Here is a 20,931-nt window from a genome sequence, read left to right as displayed (position 1 = left end):
AAATAACCCTGCATGTTATCACAGAGTTACAGAATGTCAGGACTTGGAAGGGACCTCGAAAGATCATCCAGGCCAACCCCTATGACAGAGCAGGACCACCTAGAGGAGATCACACAAGAATGCATCCAAGAGAGTTTTGAAAGTCTGCAGTGAAGGAGACTCCACAGCCTCCCTGGGCAGCCTGTTCCAGTGCTGTTGTGTTAACACTGTTGCTTCATTTGAGAATAAAAGTTTAGTGCAGTGGTCATAGAATCACAGAATTGTAACTGTCATTACTATCATTAACTATTGTAGTCTGATTGCAGTTGGTTGAAGAAACCTAGAGACAGGTCTACTATAAAGATCTTGCTGCAGCTAGAGTGTTGGAGAACTACCTTGTAGCCCCTTTAGATAAGGCAAAAAAAAGGGCTCAATTTTTGTGAAAACCAAAAATGTGTTGTGGCTACAGAAAAATTAGGTATGGAGGTGAGAGAACCCAAATAACTCCATGTTCTGGGGGAGCCCCTTTAAAAAGTTCAAGATAAAGATGGGAGAGAATTGCTAAAGAAGTATGAGCACAATTCAAAGGAATGGTTTACTGCAGTGGTGTATAGGTGGACACTGAGCCCTGGAGTAGGGCACCAAAGTTTGGTAGAACTATCACACTGTAACCTGTCTGTCCACAGAAGGGCTGTGTGAAAGGTGCTTTCTCTTGGGCATCTGATGGTTAGTTGCTCTGGTGGATGTGGAAGGATACTTGGATGTATGCTTTAAACTGAACTTGGCTGTCTGAACCTGTGTTTCCTGAATGTGCCTCTTAGTGTGACCTTCAGTGCAGAGCAAGGCTAAAACTGCTCACAGAACCTGTCAGGGTGACTAAATAAGGACATAGCTGTTAGATGCAGGTTGCAGGAAAGGGATTCAGAGGGACAGCATCTGTTACAACACCCAAAGTGCTGTGTCAGAGCCAGAGAGGATGCCTTTCTTAGCTTTCATTAGACATTGATGTTATGCTTTCTGTCTGGTATATTGACCATACTTAACGTCATTCTCTGAACTGAAATTATTTTAACTATCAGCAGCTTGCAAATTACAAACAACTTAGCAGAAGATTGAGGGTGGGTTTGTGCACAAGAAAAGTATATCCTGAGGGAGGCCTAGTTCTGTTCTAAATGTGTAACTTCTACCTCCGCTTCCTTTGCTAGAAAAGGAATAGGTCACAAACTGTGTTTTAACAGGGTAAAAAATGAGTGAGACTAATGTGCAGGGTGTTACAGTGTTAGAGAAACCATCCCAGTTGCACAATTCTGCATTTTCAGATCTGAAATTCATGTGTGTTGTTACCCTTGCCTCAAAAGTATTAACAACATGAACTGTCAAGTTCTTTGAACCCCAAGTGGTCTGTGTTTAATATGCTTAACAATTTAAATGGTGTGATGAAAATGCTCCACCTTAATTACTTCTACCCAAAGTAAAATTAAAGACACACAACGTTTTTTTTCCTATTGAAATAGTGAGAAGAGAGCTTATAGATTTGTGCAAGGGAGGCTGAGACTGTGGAATTTTGGAAGTTACTTCTTCGGGTGAAAAGTCTGGAGTTGCTTAAAAGTGCCATTGGCTGAAATACTACCTGAATGACTCTTGTCATTGGCACTACAGTGTCATGAAGTATGGGAAAGTTCTAGGGTGAAGTCTCTGCCAACAAAAATGAATGTGGTTGAGACAAACAGAGAGGGAGTCATAATTTGGTCAATGTAATGAGTTCTGCAAGCCTGGATGTCTTAATCTGAAAAGCAGAAGGGGCTGAGATGTCATCAGATGATTCCAACAGCTACTTCCTAAGGTACACTCCACATACAAAGCTGTCTGCAGCAGAGAGCCCACAAGGTTCAAAACCTTGTACTGCATATATCAGAACACTGCCAGTGTTGAGGGACACCTTCTCACAAGCAATGGCCTGTGGTTGAATTGGTTTATGACAACCTTGATAATACCATGAAATAAAGTAGTAAAAGTTCCTTTAGAAAGCTATTATGGGATGAACAGTGCCACCTTTCTTTGACTGTGGAGGCTAAAAGTAGAACTTTATAGCTGCATTAGACTTGTACTGGCTTGTAACTTTGAGTACTTAAATAGTCCATTGCCAGAGAAAAGGAATTTCTGAAGTTTTGGTGCTGGATTTTTAATTTCCTACATTTGATAAAAATATATTTCCCCTTGAAACATCATCGATGAGTAATATCGATAATGGAATTTTGATTTGTAACTGCTCTGGCCAAGGATGGGAGGATGGAAGTGATAAGTCTGGCTGAAGGTGCATGTAAACCTGGCTAATGCACAGGTTTGAACCTTCTTGAGATCTTTTTCAATAGTAGACCCTTAAAGGACTTGAGGGCTCCAGATACTGTTTTCCACATCTCAAAAGCGTGAGAAAGCTTTTCAAAGCTTGGATTAGAACATATTGTAGCTGTACCTTAATGCTATAGAACTGAAACATTTATAGCTGATGAGTACATTGGAGTGGGCCCTTTGTTAAAACAGTGCTATAAACTAGACCTTTCAGCTCCCCATTTCTAATCCAGGATTCTTTTCTTTCTGACAACTTCGACCTTTGCAGGAAAAGCAGTGGCCTATATGCCTTACGCTGAGGTCAAGCGAGCAATAGAACAGGAAGCACAGGTGCAGAACACAGCAACAAGGTCAGCATCACCATACAGGCTGTCTCCAAGAGAAGTCAATAAAGCTTCTCCCCAGCCTGAGCTAAATGCAGCTCGCTACAGTGTCCCACCAGGTAAACAGTTTGTTACACATCATAGCAATATTACACTAGCCTTGGAAGCTGAACTGCTCTGACTTGATGCAGTATCAAATTATTCTCTAAACACTTCATGAATTAAGAGAAGAAATAAAAATAGTTTTCTGTATGTGTATGTAAATAGATGCTCAGGTGTTTTACTAACTCCTGTGAGGTTCTGATTTGATTTTGTTTTTTTCTTTATTGCTGCCTCAGCTGCATAACAAAGTGATCTGAAAAATGTTAGAACAGCACAGGGACAAAGTCATCGAAAGGTTTTCAGCTTAATACAAATGTCATTATGTTCATGGGTAGCCTTTCTTCTGAAGGGGGGGACTGAGGAAGAAAATAAGGCTGCTCCTATCCTGGATGTTACTTTCTGACTGTAATTGTTTTGTGTTATAGTCTGAATGTTTTATAAACCAAGGAAATAACTGGCAAGTCTTAATTCTGAAACTAGGATTTTTCTTTTCCCTCCAGTGTGTAATATCAAGCTAAAAGAAGACAAAATCAGGGTAGCTTAGGTTATTCTTGACTTAGCTGCACTCCATTTAAAGAATAAGATCTTTCTTTTAAAATAGGAAAGCAACCAAGAAATTGACTGTACCCTCAGTTGCTCTTTTAAGAGCTTAGTTTTCAGAGGCTGCAATTCTGTAGAGCAGCTTTTGTCATTTCTTTTTGGACTCTGATGCCAGCTTAGATATCCTCCATTTAGGTTCTCTGCATAATGTACATATGGATGTGGTGAATTTCAGAGTTGTAAATACAGGCAGATTTTGGCTATTGTGAGGCAATTCCCATCAGACCTTGCCAGAGGAGCTGTGCTATCTCTGTTCTTTGTCTCTGTAACAACTAGTGGAGCTGAGAAGTACTGCAATGTGTAATGTACGATTTTCCCCCCAAAGTTCTCCAGCCGGCACCTCACCAAGTAATAACCAATATACCTGAAGGAGTTCGCCTGCCAACAACCAGACCCACCAGACCACCACCACCACTCATTCCATCCTCCAAAACAAGTGTGCCATCAGAAAAACCTTCCTTCATCATGGGAGGCTCAATTTCACAAGTAAGAGAATTATTATGTGAGAATCTGTGCTTCCATCAGCTCTTTGCTCTTTCATCAAACTTCAACATCTTGTACTCGGTTATGTGCTCACGTTTAAGATCTGTACCTGCTACCTGAAAGTCCAGGGGCTTACAAATGCTTTAGAAAATGGAACATGTTGCAGTTAGTTCCATTTAGGAGCATGCTTGAGAACATTCAGTTTAGATGAATTACGTCTCCAAGCTAAGAGTGTCACCACACTCCTGCTGTCCTGCACTTCGATCTTTCACAGCAGTAGCAGTTTTAAGACAGGTTCGTTGCAGTATCAGCAGTCTCCTTTAAACACAGATGTGAATGTTCACTCCAGAGAACTAACATGCAATATATTTGTTGTTTCAGGGAACACCTGGCACTTACTTAACATCCCATAGTCAAGCTTCCTATGCCCAGGAAACTGCAAAGCCATCAGTGGGTTCTATATCTCTTGGGCTGCCAAGGCAGCAGGAGTCAGCCAAATCTGGTAAGAAAAGAAAAGCTGACGTATAGAAGACTATTTAGTGACTCATAATTAAATTCTAAACAAAGGAAAACCAAACCTCCTTCTTCTCAATAGCTTCCCTGCCCTATATCAAACAAGAAGAATTCTCTCCCAGAAGCCAGAATTCCCAGCCTGAGGGACTCCTGGTCAGGGCACAACATGAAAGTGTGGTTCGAGGTAAGGAACGTCAAACTGATTCATACAGATTAAGAAACTTTATCAGAGCAACTTTATCAGAATAACTGAAGTGTTATTCTTAAGTATTCTATGATGAATCTGCTCCTTTTTTCTGAGACTTCTGCCTTTGAAGCAAGCTCCTCCTGTCTGTCCCATGGAAGACATTTGTTTCAAGGCACATGCATTTGAAGGTGGATTTGTTCAGTAGAGCATAGGCAGAGCAATACAGGTGAAATCTCCAAATACATAGAAAGGAAAGAAACTAAATACCATGGATTATTTCACATGCTATAGAAGACTTTTAATCTGTAAAATGCTATGCTAAAAGAGGAAGTGCTTTAACTGCCTGTCAAGGATGCTGTTAAACTGAAGTTTTCCCTTTAAACTCCCAGTTCTCACTAGGGTTTTAATGATTTCAAGTAGAGAAGCTATTTTTAAAATTCTCTTATTTATCAGGATGTCCTATTTCAAATCAGGTACTGCTACGATACAGGAGGGAAGTATAACACGAGGAACTCCAACCAGTAAAGTTTCTGTTGAGACCATTCCTTCTTTGAGAGGCTCCATAACTCAGGTACCTTTTTTCTCCTTACTGAAGAGGCTGTAGCAGAGCAGCATATTTAAACTATCACCATGAATGTCTTTGCATGTCTGAAAAAGTAAATTAATATGACAGAGTAGGAAGTGCCTTGAAAGAAGCAATTTCTAGAACAGTCAGCTGCTCAAATCCCACTGTTGCTGAAGTTGGCATTACCATGGTTTCGTAGATTCACAGAGGGGTTCATCATCAAGATCATCAAGTTCCAACTGCCCTGCCACAGCCAGGGACACCTCCCAGTAGCCCAAGTTGCTCAAGGCCTCATCCAGCCTGCCCTTGAACACCTTCAGGGAAGGGGCATCCACAGCCTGCCTGGGCAACCTGTGCCAGTGTTCCCCCACCCTCGCTGTAAATAATTTTTTCCTCATCTCCAGTCGAAGTCTCCCCTCTGCAAGTTTAAAGCCATCTCCTCTCATCCTATCACTACAAGCCCTTCCCAGCATGTATATGAGTCTTTAAACTTCTCAAAATCCCCAGAGCCTTTGCCATAGCAAACTGAAGGTTTATTAACACCTTCCATGGAAATAGCATCTCGCCTGGTTAAAACATCAAAATTTCCCATAGCCAGTCTTGCACAAGTGCTGTCTAAAGTAAAAAAGATCACTTAAGCCCTTACCATTTTTTAAATGCTGCTGTTCAGGTTGGTTTGTAGCTACAGAGAGCAGTAGGAACAATTCTCTGAGAAGAGCAGGTTTCATTACTTCTGATAGGAATAAAATCTAAAGGCACCATTGTGTGGTATATGCAAGCTTCCCACAGAGTGCTGGTGTGGGACAGATGTCCTAGGAGATGAACTATTTTTGTGATCTTCTCTCAATATTTTCATTAAGCAAGATACCAAACTGCCTACAAATAATCTTACCAAGATATAGATAAATTATCTAGTAGCAGAGGCAGAAGTGTAAACCATACTGATGGATGCAGTAATCGATGGTTTAGGCCTAAACGATGTTGTGGAGGTTGGATTTTTGTTGTTGGTTTCTTTTTTCTGCCCTTTCACTGCTCCCCACTCTCTCTCACACACGTGTTTAGAATTGTATTTGCGTGGTTTAAACGCAGGGTACACCAGCTCTGTCCCAGTCTGGCATAGCAGCTGATGCATTGCTGAAGGGAACCATCACCCGGCTAGCTACAGAAGACAGCAGCCCAGAAAAGTGCCGAGAGGAAGCTTCAGCCAAAGGCCACGTTATTTATGAAGGCAAAAGTGGGCATATTTTATCTTATGATGGTGAGTGTTTGTATCTTCTACGTGATCAAAGTCAAGCCTGCAGCAGGCTCTGCTTTTTAGCTGAAGTATATCTGCTTCAGTGGAGAGATGTTAACCTCAGTCACTGGAGTGCCATCTGGGAGAACTATTGACCTGTGCATTGTTGAGGGTATGAGAATTAAAGTAACCCAGAACTTGGGCTTCCGTTCTGAAGAGTCTCCTGTACTTATGTATAGTAAAACCATTTCATTTCTGTGCCATTTCTTTTCAATTTCTCATGGAATGTTTTGATTTTGAAAGATTAAACAAGCTTTAAACTAATTCTATTAAGATCAAAATGAGCACTCTTTAACTTTGAACTTCAGTGAATTACTGATCAGGAACTGAACAAAAAGAAGTTTATAACAATCCATAAAAGGTCTTTTAAAGGATGAGATTTGGTGTTACAGTATTGTACTGAAGTTGTCTTGTAAATATAGTACTGAAGTTCTCTTTTGAAAGTGTTAACTGTCTGTGGTCTCATTAAAAGTAATGCTCAACTGTCATCTTTTTTTACTGGCCACATTTCCTAACCACACTCTTGTAATTTTTGCCAGCTATTAAAAATGTTCGTGAAGGAACAAGGAGTCCAAGAACTGCTCATGAAATTAGTTTAAAGAGAAGTTATGATACAATGGAAGGAAATATAAAGCAAGGGATGTCAATGCGAGAGTCCCCAGTGTCTGCACCGCTGGAAGGTAAACCCAGCTGATTCTAAGGTGTTTCATGTTTTACTTAAACCTTCTGCATTGATATCAGAGTATTTAGAGTTATTTGATAGAGTAGACTAAAAGATAAATAGGATTTAAATCTCACATACTAACCAGATCCATGTGATAACCACTAGAGTTAAAGTGGTTATGCTGGAGATATGGCTGGAGTAAATAGTAGTTGGCCTTTTGTTTTGCTGGTGTGTTACCCTAAGTGTTGAGCTAGCACTCTCAGTTGATCTGTGACATGTAACTGACTCTTTCTGGTCCCAGCCTGTTGTCCAGAGCTCAAACAACACTGAGTCATGTTCCATGGGCAAACCCATTAGTGAAACATGGGTCTCAGCCATGGCATAGTAACTTGGTGACACATTGGCATGACCTTCTGTGTTCCTGCAGTAAACCTCATTAATTATGTCAAGCAGAGGACGTGCACAGCTGCTCTATCCTGCTTCAGGGCATCCCTGGGATTATTTTCATTTAATGAACTGTAATAAAAGTAAGCCTGCAGAGGTCAAGTCAGGACATTCTATAACTTCTCTGATTGGGTTTTAAAAAAACAAACACAAGAAAATGTTTCATGCCTAAATTATGGAGTCTTACTCCTTAAGATATTTCATCCCACCTTTGGGCAGCCCCTAAAGGCTCTGTTGTGTGCATTGCCATCCAGGTGGAACATGAATGAGAGATTAATAGACTGTGTATAAAAATTCTGTGTTGCCTATAAGTCAATGTTAGAATGAGTCCAGAAGAGAGCCACAAAAATGATCGAAGGGGAACAAAGGGAAATGGTTTGAAGCTGAAAGAGAATAGATTTAAACTGGATCTTAGGAAGAAGTTCTTCAGTATGAGGTTGGTGAGACTCTGGAATTGGCTACCCAGAGAGGTTGTGGATGCTTCCTCCCTGGAGGTGTTCAAGGCCAGGTTGAAGGTCAAATTTAGTTGAGAAGTGTCTCTGTCCCAGGAGGTTGCAGTAGATGATCTCTAAGGTCCCTTCCAACTGAAGCCATTCAGTGATGATTCTATGATTTGGCTCATTTTCAGGCTCTTTTGACATCTGAAGCTATGCTGGTACTTTTACACTGTGTCTTGTTGCTGACACATTTTCTGTCCTCAAAGTGTGGGAAATTCTGAGTTCTTTAGGAGTTTGATTTAAATTCCTACTGCAGGAGCAGTAAATTCAACTCCTCCCAGATAGTTCAGTATGAACTTTGATTAATTTGGAGGGTACCAAGGTGTATTTTGAGATGTTGTTATCTTTTTGTTCCACTTCCATCTCAAACACCTTTCAAGGGAGTATGTGAGAAACAGTGACTGCTTTGGGGAAGGAGTTAAGATTGGTTATAAAAAATCCCTTGTGTTTTCTAACTGTGTTAAAACTTGCAGCAGTGTAATAGCTTGAAAACTTGAACTGGAAGAGGTTTTTTAGGCCAGGGTGGTGTTTATAACATGTTGGTACAATGCCTGGCACACTGAGGCTAGGCCCTCTGGGCCCTGCTGTGATACAGATACTATCTGTAATGTATTTAAGGAGCGGGGGGTTGGGTTTATTTGCGCACTTGTTTAATTCTCTAAATGCTGCCCATTTTCATTTCAGGTTTAATATGCCGTGCACTGCCTAGGAGTAGCCCACATGCAGAACTAAAAGAGAGAACAGTGTTGTCTGGCTCCATAATGCAAGGTAAAGTGTTGTAGGTTTAGAAGGCAAACAGTACGTCCTCAAAGGTGTGCATTTTTGAACCTTCAAACTTTGTTAACTCTGGTAGCTGTCTTAAAGGTAAAACTTCCTTTATCAAACAGGTTTTCAGAGCAGCTTTCTGACATGCTGTCTACAAACAGAGTGTGTAAACATTGTGTTTTAATTCCTTTTGGAGAAATAGATAGTTTTTCCAATATGAGCACTTGGCAATTAGCACTGTGTGTTTTCAATGAACACTACCAGTTCCTCAGACCTTTGAAATATGTTACTGCTTTTATTTCAGCATCTGAAGGAACTTGGGATGCTTTCAGTAATACATAAAATGTTTGTTCAGTATCAGTTTTGTGCTGATTTTTTGTTTTAGTCTTCAGGATGTATTACTGTAGGCTATAGCAAACCTAAGTCCCAGTATTATGGCATGTAGGTAGTTACTTGTAAAAAAAGAGTCTCTAAGTCAAATTGTTGGAGTCCAGAGAAGGCCATGAAGATTCTCAGAGCGCTGGAGCACCTCTGCTATGAGGCTACAAGAGTTGGGGCTCTGCAGCCTGGAGAAGAGAAGGCTCAGAGGAGACCTTCTAGTAGCCTTCCAGTAACTCAGGTGGCCTATAGAAAGGCTGGAGAGGGACTATTTACAACGTCTTGTAATGACAGGACAAGGAGTAGCAGGTTTAAACTGGAAGAGGGAAGATTTAAACTGGATCTTAGGAAGAAGTTCTTTACAGTGAAGATGGTGAAACACTGGTAGAGGTTGCCAAGGGAGGTTGTGGATGCTCCTTCCCTGGAGGTGTTCAAGACTGGCTTGGATGAGGCCTTGAGTGACCTGTTCTAGTGGGAGCAGGGGGTCTGTGGCAGGAGGTTGGAACTAGATGATCTTTGAGGTCCTTTCCAGTCTAGGTGGAACTAGATGATCTTTGAGATCCTTTCCAGTCTAAACCATTCTTTGTTTCTATATTATATATAATATATATAAGAATATTCTATATTCTTAATGATGATTTCCTTTCTATAAAAGGCACACCGAGAGCAACAGCTGAAAGTTTTGAAGAAGGCTTGAAGTACCCTAAGCAGATTAAGAGAGAGTCACCTCCCATAAGGACATTTGAAGGAGCCATTACTAAGGGGAAACCCTACGATGGAGTCACTACTATAAAGGAAATGGGTCGGTCCATCCACGAGATCCCAAGGCAGGACCTGTTAAGCCAGGAGAGTCGCAAGACTCCCGAAATGGTGCAGACGACCAGGCCAATCATAGAAGGCTCCATATCTCAGGTAAATCCAGGGAGCACAGCTAGGCTTTCATACAGCTGCCTCCAGACTCGGGAGTAAATCAGTTCAGGAATTACTAATGATGACAGGTGGAGCAGTGCAGGGTCTTGCATCTGGGTCAGGCCAGCCCCAGGCACAAATCCAGGCTGGGTGCGGAGTAGGTTGAGAGTAGTGCTGTTGGAGTGAGTCCAGAGGAGGGCCACAAAAGTGATTCAAGGGCTGAAACACCTCTGCTATGAGGGCAGGCTGAGGGAGCTGGGTTTGTTCAGCCTAGGGAAGAGAACAGTCCAGGGCCATCTTACAGCTGTCTTGCAATACCTGAAAGGAACCTGCAGGAAGACTGCAGAGGGACTTTTTGTAAGGGCATCTAGTGACAGGACAAGGAGAAATGTTTTGAAGCTGAGGGAGAGTAGGGCTAGGCTGGATCATAGGAAGTTCTCCAGTATGAGGGTGATGAGAATTTGGAATAGACTGCCCAGGGAGGTTGTGGATGCCTCCTTCTTGGGTATGTTCAAGACTAGGCTGGATGAGGCCTTGAGCAGCTGAGTCTAGTTTGAGAAGTGTCCCTGTCCATGACTGGCAGGTTGGAGTAGATGATCTCTAGGTCCCCTTCCAAACTAAGCCATTCTATGAGGTTGGCATCCAGTTGCATGTGGGACACAGTTAGAGTGCTGTGATACCAGCCACGTGAGTGCTGCTGCAAAAGAGAAACGCTGTCAGGGTAACTTTACCTTACCTTTTTCTCCTTTTTCAGGGCACACCCATAAAATATGAAAGCAATTCTGGCCAGTCTGCCATCAAACACAATGTAAAATCTTTAATCACTGGACCAAGTAAGCTACCCCGTGGAATGCCTCAGCTGGAAATGGTGCCAGAAAACGTGAAGGTGGTGGAGCGAGGAAAATACGAAGATGTGAAGACCGGGGATGCCGTGCGTTCCCGACACACCTCAGTAGTCAGCTCTGGTCCCTCTGTTCTCAGGTCAACTCTTCATGAAACTCCCAAATCACAGCTGAGCCCTGGGATTTATGATGATACCAATGCTCGGAGGACACCTGTGAACTATCAGAGTCCCATGTCCAGGAGCTCGCCTATGATGAATAGAGTTAGTGAAGGTATGTTTCTCCTATCCAGAGTAAGAACGTTGAATAATTTCATTTTAAACTGACTTCTGTCATAGAATGTCAGGGGCTGGAAGGCACCTCAGAAGATCATCTGGTCCTGCCCCCTAGTCAGGGCAGGATCACCTAGACCAGATCACACTGGAATGCATCCAGGCGGTTCTTGAATGTCTACAGAGAGGGAGACTCCACAACCTCCCTGGGCAACCTGTTCCAGTGCTCTGTCACCCTCAGAGGGAAAAAATTCTTCCTCAGGTTCACATGGAACCTCCTATGCCTCATCTTCCACCCACTTTTAAATTGGTTTCTGTGATCTGTTCTACTTTCTTTTATTCTAATGACTCTTCTCAAGGTGGAGGGTGGCTGGAAGAGGCTTTGGAAGGCTGTGAGCTGTTCAGAGAAATAAGAAAATTAACATCTGCCCTGTTGTAATCTGGAAGTGGGAAGGCAATTCAGTCTCTGAATAAATATTATTGTGGATCACACTGAAAGTCTTAACCTGCAAGGGTACTGTTTGAAGGGCAGAGGTGGGAAGGCAATTCAGTCTCAACTTGGGTTTGATTATGGATTCAAAGTCTTAATGTATAAAGGTAATGAGCTAAGGGCAGAAGCTATTCCTGAATTAGTGGTATCTAGATGAGGAATGGTGAATTACAGAAATTGCCAGTTTAAGTGGTTAGATTTTCCACCAGAAATAGTTTGTGATATAAAAGAATTGCCTCTAATTTATTGCATCAGATTTGCAGGGTCATCTAGAACATTCTATGGGAGCCAGTGTATGCTTGGAGCTGAAATTTCCATCTTACTGATTTGAGTTTTTTGTAATTGGTTTTAGCTGGAATATCCTCTGGGAAGCCAGCAAATCATGAAAGGAAAAACACACTGACTCCAACACAGAGGGAGAGTGTCCCAGCAAAATCTCCGGTCCCAGGAGTTGATCCTGTAGTGACTCACAGTCCCTTTGACCCTCACCACAGAGGAGCAACTCCTGAAGTCTATAGGAGCCACCTTCCTCCTCACTTAGATCCTGCTATGCCATTTCACAGGGCTCTGGATCCTGGTAAATATATTTGTGTTACTGTTTTGGTTTAGTTTCAGAAATAACGTAGGCTTTGCAGAGAAAAAGACGCCTTGGAAAGGTAAATATCAATGGCCAGCTGTAATATGTAAAGAGATTATGTATATACACTGCTGTGGTTTGCTTTCAGTTTAGTGTGGGGTTTAATGTCCAATCAGGGAACTTAGGGAAATATTATTGTATAATAGCCTAACTTGCTTTAAAAAGCTGTCAGATTGATTCTGATCTGGTAAAAAAAAATAGGCAGAATTTAGATAAGCATTTGTGAGATATATTAAAAGCTTTTAGAAAAGCTATGCAAGGAAGGATATGGAAGATGCTATAGAATTGAAGTGTAATCAGGACCACTCCCTTCAGGACTGTGATTCCTTTTCACTGAGGGATTGTCAGTACAGCAGACTTCCTCCTAACCTACTCATCAGTCCATTTTAGTGTGGTATTTTAACCTTCTGTATCTAGTTCAGCCCTTTACATCTTCAGAACTTCAGGATTTACATTCTTAATCAAGTCTCTCCTTTTAGTGCATATCTCCAGTCTGCTTTACTTGCCTTTTTCTGTCCATATGGAGTGCATAGATTAAAATAAATCATCAGTATTTAAATGTTGTTTTAATTAATGTGGCACTAGCTAGAGAGAGTCGATAGCACTTCTCACTGAAGCTAGAGAAACATCTGAAACTTCCATTTGGTATCACTCGTACTGCTTCCTAAATCTAACTGGTGTTTCCCTCCTTCACCCACAGCTGCTGCTGCTTACCTGTTCCAAAGGCAGCTCTCACCCACCCCCGGCTACCCCAGCCAGTATCAGCTTTACGCGATGGAGAACACGCGGCAGACAATCCTCAATGACTACATTACCTCACAACAGATGCAAGTCAATTTACGTCCTGATGTAACCAGAGGATTATCTCCTAGAGAGCAAACTTTAGCTCTCCCATATGCAGGAGCAAGAGGTATGCCTGCATTTGCTGGCCTATAGTTGTGCACTTGCTTTATTCTGGTGATATTTTCCACTAAGCACATATGCTGTGTGGACTACTGGTCTGCCTGTCAGTGGCCATTCTCACAAGTGTCATCTCCTAACAGGCATTATTGACCTGAACAACATGGCTCCCACCATCTTAGTGCCTCATCCTGGAGGAACAAGCACACCACCCATGGAGAGGATCACCTACATCCCTGGTACCCAGCTTACGTTCCCTCCCAGGCCTTACAATCCTGCTTCTCTGTCACCTGGTAAGAGCTGTTGTGGTTTGGTGATGCCTTTAGTTGTCTGACATGCTGACATAAGTGACCATTATCCTTTAGCTGCCATTGATGGCCTGTGCTGATGTTTTGTCAGGTGATGCTTTTTGCATGCACTTCTCACTTAGCAAAGGTGTTTTAATGATACCTTGGATAAGTTACCTTAGCAGCCAAAGGAGCACTGATAAGTTCAGAATTTGTCTCATTCTCTTGGGTCTTTATTTATAATCACTCGATTGTGATTTCACTGACCTCATATTACATGTGTTGAAGGGTAGATTTAGGTCTGCAAGCTGTCGAGTTCCAAAATGACTTTGGTAAAAAGCTGTTGAGCTTTTCACTGCCTGTGTGTTAAGCTTTTGTCTTCCTGGATAAGTGGAATGAAAATGTATTTGAGAAATAGTGCTTTAAGCAGATGGCAGAATATACTGGCAAGTGCTTGCAACAAATTATGCTTGAGTATCTCTTTTTGTTACTTAATTCTATCTTGTGCATCTTCAGGGCATCCTACACACCTGGCAGCTTCTGCAGCTGCAAATGCTGAAAGGGAACGGGAAAGGGAGAGGGAGAAGGAACGGGAAAGGGAGCGGGAACGTGAGCGAGAGCGGGAAAGAGAACGAGAGCGAGAGAGGGAGAGAATTGCTTCAGTCCCTGCTGAACTTTATCTTCGACCAGGTGAGTGCACATTGAGATCAGTTGTGGACTCCTAATGTTTTTGTATAGCCACTGTCAGCAATATGCAGCTTGTTAAGAATGCTCTACACAGTCTGGTTTTAGGCTGCAGCAAAGGCAGGTTCCTAATACCAAACCATTCTGGTCCTAATAGCAGCTTTTGCAGCTGCCAGGCCTCTTGAGCTTTCTGCCCTAGCAGTGTAGTACCTGGGGAACACCTTGAATCCCAGTTAGTGCCAGCACAACCTGCTTGTCATTTAGAGCGTTGTAAACAGAATTCTGCTGCTTAAACACATAATACACGCAGTCACGTCTAGAGTGGGGGAAACAACATCAAGATGTGGAGGAGACAGCATCAGCACATAGTTCTGCATTGTTGTGATCTGTATTTCATCTTTTTGTTCCACTCCACTCTGCATTGGGCAGGTGCAGAGCAGCCTGGCAGACCTGGCAGTCACGGATACGTTCGGTCCCCGTCCCCGTCGGTTAGAAGCCAGGAGAACATACTGCAGCAAAGGCCTAGTATTTTCCAAGGAACCAATGGGACAAGTGTCATCACACCTTTGGATCCTGCTGCTCAGCTACGTATCATGTATGTTTTATAAGTTGCTGTTGCAGAGTTACCTGTTGTAATACTTGAGCTTCTTAGAAGGTGTGTTTAGCCTGAGGAAAACCCTACAGGGTGAGGATGCACCAGTGTCTGGTTGCTCTTGCATTTACTGTTAGTGGACCAATGCATTTTCACCAGTCCAGCTTGGGTGAAAATCAGTGTCACAAAAGCTTTTCTTTATTGTACACATGTTGTGGCTTTGGCTCTTTTTTTTTCCATGTGATGTAATTCAGAATATTCAATGTTTGCCAACAGGCAGCTCACCCCTGGAGCTCCCTCCATTACTCAAGGGTTGCCAGCTTCCCGTTACAATACTGCTGCTGATGCCCTTGCAGCACTGGTAGATGCTGCAGCCTCTGCTCCTCAGATGGAAGTTGCCAAAGCAAAAGAGAACAAGCACGAAGGAACCAGGATAGAAGAGAACATGGGTCGTCGGTCAGCTGTGGTAACTGAACAGCAGCAGATGGAACAGAAGACACTGGAGGTAGAAAAGAGGCCTGTTCAGTGCCCCTATACATCTGCAAATTTTTCTGGTGGAAAAGCCCAGGGACAGTCTTCAACAGTAGTCTATTCAGAGGCTGGTAAAGAGAAAGGACCTCCCCCCAAATCCAGGTACGAGGAAGAGCTGAGAACTCGAGGGAAGACCACAATTACTGCTGCTAACTTCATAGATGTGATCATCACTCGCCAGATTGCTTCAGACAAGGATGCACGAGATAGGGGCTCTCAAAGTTCAGATTCTTCCAGTAGTTGTACGTATCTTAGTAACTATTTACTTCTTTGCTGTCTGTCTTAGCCTTTTAGGGAAATTATAAGATGTGAAACGATTCTGGTGTTTAATGATGAAATATGCAGAAGCCCTTTGTAGGCAAATACAATTTTGGCACAGAGTGACTCGAGAGTCTTGCAAAAGCAGGCGTGTTTGCTTTGCTTGGATTTGATGCTGTGACATCTGATAGGCTTAACCTTATCAGAAGTCAGGAAACTTAAAATTATTTGGTTTAGGTTGTGGAATACTGTTTTGTGGAAGTATTTCTATCACTGTGGTTGTCAGGACAAGCGTTCTTACTTTCATGGGCGTGGAAGCACTGCTGTTACTCTGTGTAGACAAAACTAACTGTCTGTGATACTGACACCTTACTCCACAACCTTTGCTTGATACTCAGTATCCTCCCACCGCTATGAAGCTCCTGGAGATGCCATAGAGGTGATCAGCCCTGCAAATTCACCTGTACCTGCTCAAGAAAAGCTGCAGCCCTATCAACAAGAGACACCTAAAGCAAGCCAAGCAGAGAGTAAGTTGATGTGCATATGCAAATACTATCACATGTTATCTTGCTTGCATATGCAAATGTTACCTTGCTTATATTAACCAGTGCATGAATTCCTAATAAAGATAAAATAACTGGGGGTCTGTAAGTGGCTGCTTCCACATTACTAGCTTCTCAGAAGCGTTTGTTGGAAGTGTGTTGTTGCAGTGATCTGTGGAAAAATGGAGCAAATGTATTGGACCTGACACTTTGTGTTAAGCAAAGCTACTTCACATTGCAGTGTGGCTGATTTAATAAGGTATTTTCAATGTATTGTGTGCTAGTACTGCACCTTGCTGTTGATGCTCAGCATTTTTTAACCTATTAGTAAAGTTCAAACTGTTACAGTATAATTTGCTGGTGAGAAATAAGCTGAAATTCACCTGCATTGTGGAAGGAAGCTTTATTTATCTGTTCTGAAGTGTCTTTATTTATCTGTTTTAATGTGTAGAAGCGGGGAGGGGTGGTTACCATGCAGGGTACCTAGAGTGTAAGGCAGAAACACCTTTTCTTTCCAATTTGTAAGCACAGAACTTTCAAACCTTAAAGCTTCTTTAATTCCATCTTAACAGACTGACCTTTTCTTCTTCAACTAGATGACCCAAACAGGCAATATGAGGGGACGATTCACCGCTATAGGACACCGCAGGAACCCCCTTCACCCCAACAACCTCCACCTCCCTCTTCCCAAGCAGAAGGGATGGCACATGTGCCCAGGACCCACCGACTTATCACCCTTGCTGATCACATCTGTGTAGGTTTATTTGCGTGCATCTCTTCAGATGCGAGAAGTTGTGTTTTGATGATGAAAACAGGTGTTTGGGAATGGAGCACCAATTCTGTAATTACTAGTTTGACTTGAGGATGTTACCCAGTAATGTGTCTGCATTTAGAGTCACCTCACTTGTTGCAATTGATCCTGTGTCTAGTTCATGAACATATACACCCTGGCCGATGGCTGACCAAGATCTCTTTTCTATTTTATGTGGCCACTATCAGCAAATTATTACACAAGACTTTGCAAGAAACCAAGCAGCTACTCAGCCCTCTTTGCAGCCTCCCACCACTACATTCCAGAATTCCACCCCTGCTCCAACTCCTGTTGCTACCCGGGCAAAGACATCGAATCGCTACAGCCCCGAGGCACAGTCACCCTCTGTCCACCATCAGCGGCCAGGTGCCAGAGTGTCACCTGAAAATCTGTCTGACAAGTCCAGGGGAAGGTAAAGCATATACTCAGTTTAACTGCAAATGTAATGAATGTCCATATAGGATACTTAAATAGCAATATTACTGTGTTATTTTTTTCTATCAGAAGCAGAGTTATCTTTTGGTCTTCTTTTTAGGCAGTGTCTGTCTTGCGCTGGTTTTGAGCATTGCTTGGCTCCCTAACTTAGTTTAGAACTGGTTCCAGTCTTTCGAGGGGTGAAGATGTTCCATTAACATCAAAATCATGATGAAGAAATCAAAGTCAGTTTGTTTTTTTTCCAGCATAGTAAAGCCTGTAACATCTGGAACTAGACATAAATAGTTATGTAGCAACTGGAATGCAAAGATGTCTGTTAACTGCTGCTTTACATGCATTGAAAGTATTTCTCTGTCTCTATTTCTCTGAATTGTGAATGCAGACCTGGAAAGTCTCCAGAAAGGAGTCATGTCTCTTCAGAGCCCTATGAGCCAATCTCACCACCTCAGGTCCCAGTTGTGCATGAGAAACAGGAAAATGTCATTTTGCTTTCCCAAAGAACTGAGCCTACTGAACAGAGGTATGTGTGAAACTGAATTTTAGAGCCATTAACCTGGGTCTTTCTGCTGCAGATAGTAGCAGTTTAAGCCATCTTCCTCTGGTACTACAGCTTTCTGTGAGCTAGAGAATCCCAAACCCTGTTACCTGGATAAAGCAGATGTTCTTGGAGAATCACTTGTCTAGTCCTCAGAAAACAGGCTGAGGAAGGTGTTTTAACACCTCATATGACTCTTGGTAGTTTCTCCCTGAATGGTTTTTGAAAGATTTAGATGTACATCTTGTTGTCCTCTCTCTTTGACACATGTTGGTCTTGACAGGACTGACTCTCGCTCTCCAGGTAGTATAAGCTACCTGCCTTCATTTTTCACCAAACTGGAGAACACTTCACCCATGGTAAAATCCAAGAAACAGGAGATATTTCGAAAGCTGAATTCATCTGGTGGAAGTGACTCTGACATGGGTATGCAGGATTTACCTTCTCACTGGACATTGCCACATTAGGAAATAACATGACTTGCATCCACAGAGCTCCTAACCTAGCTAGGTTTACAAATAACACGGGAATGAATTCCTGGCTATACATCAAATATATAATAATTTATGACCAAAGAATTGGAAGATTGTTAGATTTCCTTATTTTTTTTTCCAACTGCTGGTCACATGACATTTCATTTGAGAGATGAAATGCTTCCTGAAAACCAGACTGGTTAGGAGGTTGGAGGTTGTGGTGAAAGGTTGGAGGTTGGGGTGGGAATTTGGGGTAGAAGGTTGGATGGTGGAAGATAAGAGGGTGGGTTGGAAGGTTGGAGGGTGAGCTGGAAGGTTGGAGGTTGGGTTGGAAGATTGGAGGTTAGAACTTAGCCTTCTTTGGAAGGTTAACCGTGACCACCTGAGATACTTTCATCCTGGTGTGGATCACTTTCCTGAGCAGAGAGAGATGCACATTCATCTTAGAAGACTGAGAAAGAAAGAAGTGAAACTAGTTCCCAAGTGCTCAGGACTAGTTGTGATCACTTAGAGTGATCATCAGTACTGAAAAACTTAGTGAAATGTTGTGTTTTAATTGCAGCAACTGCTCAGCCAGGGACTGAAATATTCAATTTGCCAGCAGTCACTACCTCAGGTAAGTTTTTCAGTTAAAGAAACAACATAATGTTTCAGAAAGTGAAGGAATAGCATTCACTTAGGAAGCTGGTGAAAATTTCAAAGGTAATACCCTACATGCAGATCAGTATCCTTGGGAAAAGCAAAATGACCAAAGGAAGTTTCAGAAAATAAGTAAATAGCAACTGAAGGAAGAGTGATTTATGCCATTGTGCTCTGCAAATTTTACACAGAGGTAAGTGCTGAGGCTGGGTAGCATCTCACTTGAATAGAGTAGGAATGCAATGGTGCTTCAACAAACCTTGGCTTAGTTTACTTAATAAACTGGAGTATTAAAAATGCTTCCCAATTACTGTTTGCCTCTCTTCCACGAGAGAGACAGGAGATTAAACATAACCCATACGTGTACTGTCTTAGAGAGGCAAGTGAGGCAGAGAATTGAACTGGACTGTGCAGATGAGAACTGCTGTATCTTGGGTTGTACTATAGACAGTGTAACAGGATTCTGGCCCCTCACTGCTCCTTCTGGTACAGGGCTTCTGCCTTTTGAATGGAGGAAGCACTGATCTCCTTTACTTTCAATGGAATAAATACATGCCATGTGTCACACTTCATGAGATAAATAAGAATGGATCATTAATGAGAGAAATATTCTTCTGGTCTCTTACAACTGAATAATAGCTGCAGATTTTACTTACTGTGCCATCACAATCAGCAAGCTCAGCTTCCTTTGCTGTTTGAAAACTGCTAAGCAGAATGATCCTCTTGCCAAGAGTCTGACATTCAGTGAAGTAGCTCTTCATTTTCTGCTGGCATGTCTAACTCGGAGCCCTTGTGGAGCATACACCTTTGCATTTAGATAAAAAAATCTCATCTCTATTTTTTTGTTGTTGTTTGTTTTTCTTTCCCCACTTTCTGCCCCTCTCTCAAATCTTTTCCATTATGCCTTTGTCATTTCTCTGAGATCTGTTCTTTGTTTTCCCTCCCACCTTTCCCTGTATGTTTTGTTTTATCTCCCAGGTGCAGTCAGCTCTAGGGGTCATTCCTTTGCAGATCCTGCCAGTAATCTGGGTCTGGAAGACATTATTAGGAAAGCATTGATGGGAAACTTTGATGACAAGAGTGAGGAACACGGAGTTGTCCTGTCCCAGTCGATTGCGGTGGCACCTGGCAGTTCCAGTGCTGCAGTGTCAGCAAGTAATGAGACACGCAGGGAAGAAGCCAACCCATCACCAAATTCAGGTGAGGTATAGCAGCTCCTAAATATTTTTCAGTCTTAAAAAGAAAAAAAATAGGTTTGAATCAACTTGGTGGTGCTGAAAATCACTGTCCTCTGGAAGGGACAGGTGGTGTTTCCACCCCTCTAGAGGGCCTGCATTTCAAATTGGTGCTGGTGACCTGAGGAACAGTTTTTTTTCTTGGAGAATGACAACACTGATGAGACAGGCAGGAGAAAACAGGGTGAATTAGATAGCTTCTCAGTGGTTTGATGGAAGTGTGTATTTGTCATCCATTCCCTAGAAGGAATATGGGGCAGTGGGAGCCAGCTTGAGCTGAAAACATCTTTCATCCTAACAGTGGAAATCAAACTCCCTTGTGATGAGGAGTTATCTAGCAATGCTGTGTTAGAAGAGCTGCCCATACAGTCAGTAACTGTAGTAAATCAGCATTCCAGAAAGCTTTAGGGGGAAGCTCCTGTTTGCTGCTATGTGATCATTCAGAGAGAGGCTAAAATGTAGTGTCATGCTTCTGTAAAACTGTCCCTTCTGTTCCCAGGAGGAGGGGTCAGCAAGCAGAAGCTAATTGGCAAGTCAAACAGCAGGAAGTCCAAGTCTCCAATTCCTGGGCAAGGATATTTGGGAACTGAAAGACCTTCTTCTGTCTCATCTGTACATTCAGAAGGGGACTACCACAGACAGACTCCAGTGTGGGCCTGGGAAGATAGGCCTTCATCAACAGGTGAGAAATGGGTTTCTTTCAAACTCACCAAACC

At 42.5% G+C, this 20,931-nt stretch overlaps 1 protein-coding gene across 3 annotated transcripts in view; it reads left to right on the top strand.

The window, feature by feature from the left end:
• NCOR1 (nuclear receptor corepressor 1) overlaps positions 1-20,931 on the top strand; it is a 70,575-nt gene that overhangs the window by 46,127 nt on the left and 3,517 nt on the right. For 2 of the 3 annotated variants that reach the window (XM_064166550.1, XM_064166551.1), the window contains exons 23-46: positions 2,597-2,770; positions 3,679-3,839; positions 4,218-4,338; positions 4,432-4,533; positions 5,010-5,107; positions 6,191-6,359; positions 6,935-7,075; positions 8,685-8,768; positions 9,799-10,055; positions 10,807-11,167; positions 12,009-12,233; positions 12,994-13,203; positions 13,337-13,486; positions 13,997-14,170; positions 14,594-14,759; positions 15,033-15,529; positions 15,944-16,072; positions 16,684-16,841; positions 17,087-17,310; positions 17,716-17,853; positions 18,152-18,294; positions 18,904-18,957; positions 19,959-20,180; positions 20,715-20,897. In XM_064166550.1, the coding sequence (XP_064022620.1) occupies positions 2,597-2,770; positions 3,679-3,839; positions 4,218-4,338; positions 4,432-4,533; positions 5,010-5,107; positions 6,191-6,359; positions 6,935-7,075; positions 8,685-8,768; positions 9,799-10,055; positions 10,807-11,167; positions 12,009-12,233; positions 12,994-13,203; positions 13,337-13,486; positions 13,997-14,170; positions 14,594-14,759; positions 15,033-15,529; positions 15,944-16,072; positions 16,684-16,841; positions 17,087-17,310; positions 17,716-17,853; positions 18,152-18,294; positions 18,904-18,957; positions 19,959-20,180; positions 20,715-20,897 (4,341 nt within the window). The remainder of the gene's footprint in view (positions 1-2,596; positions 2,771-3,678; positions 3,840-4,217; positions 4,339-4,431; positions 4,534-5,009; positions 5,108-6,190; positions 6,360-6,934; positions 7,076-8,684; positions 8,769-9,798; positions 10,056-10,806; positions 11,168-12,008; positions 12,234-12,993; positions 13,204-13,336; positions 13,487-13,996; positions 14,171-14,593; positions 14,760-15,032; positions 15,530-15,943; positions 16,073-16,683; positions 16,842-17,086; positions 17,311-17,715; positions 17,854-18,151; positions 18,295-18,903; positions 18,958-19,958; positions 20,181-20,714; positions 20,898-20,931) is intronic. The other variant, XM_064166552.1, reaches the window with a different exon arrangement.

The sequence above is a fragment of the Pogoniulus pusillus genome, chromosome 27 (genome assembly GCF_015220805.1).
Source record: "Pogoniulus pusillus isolate bPogPus1 chromosome 27, bPogPus1.pri, whole genome shotgun sequence".
NCBI lineage: Eukaryota > Metazoa > Chordata > Aves > Piciformes > Lybiidae > Pogoniulus > Pogoniulus pusillus.
The sequence above is the reverse complement of the archived record's forward strand: the minus strand, read 5'-3'. Positions and strand labels throughout refer to the sequence as shown.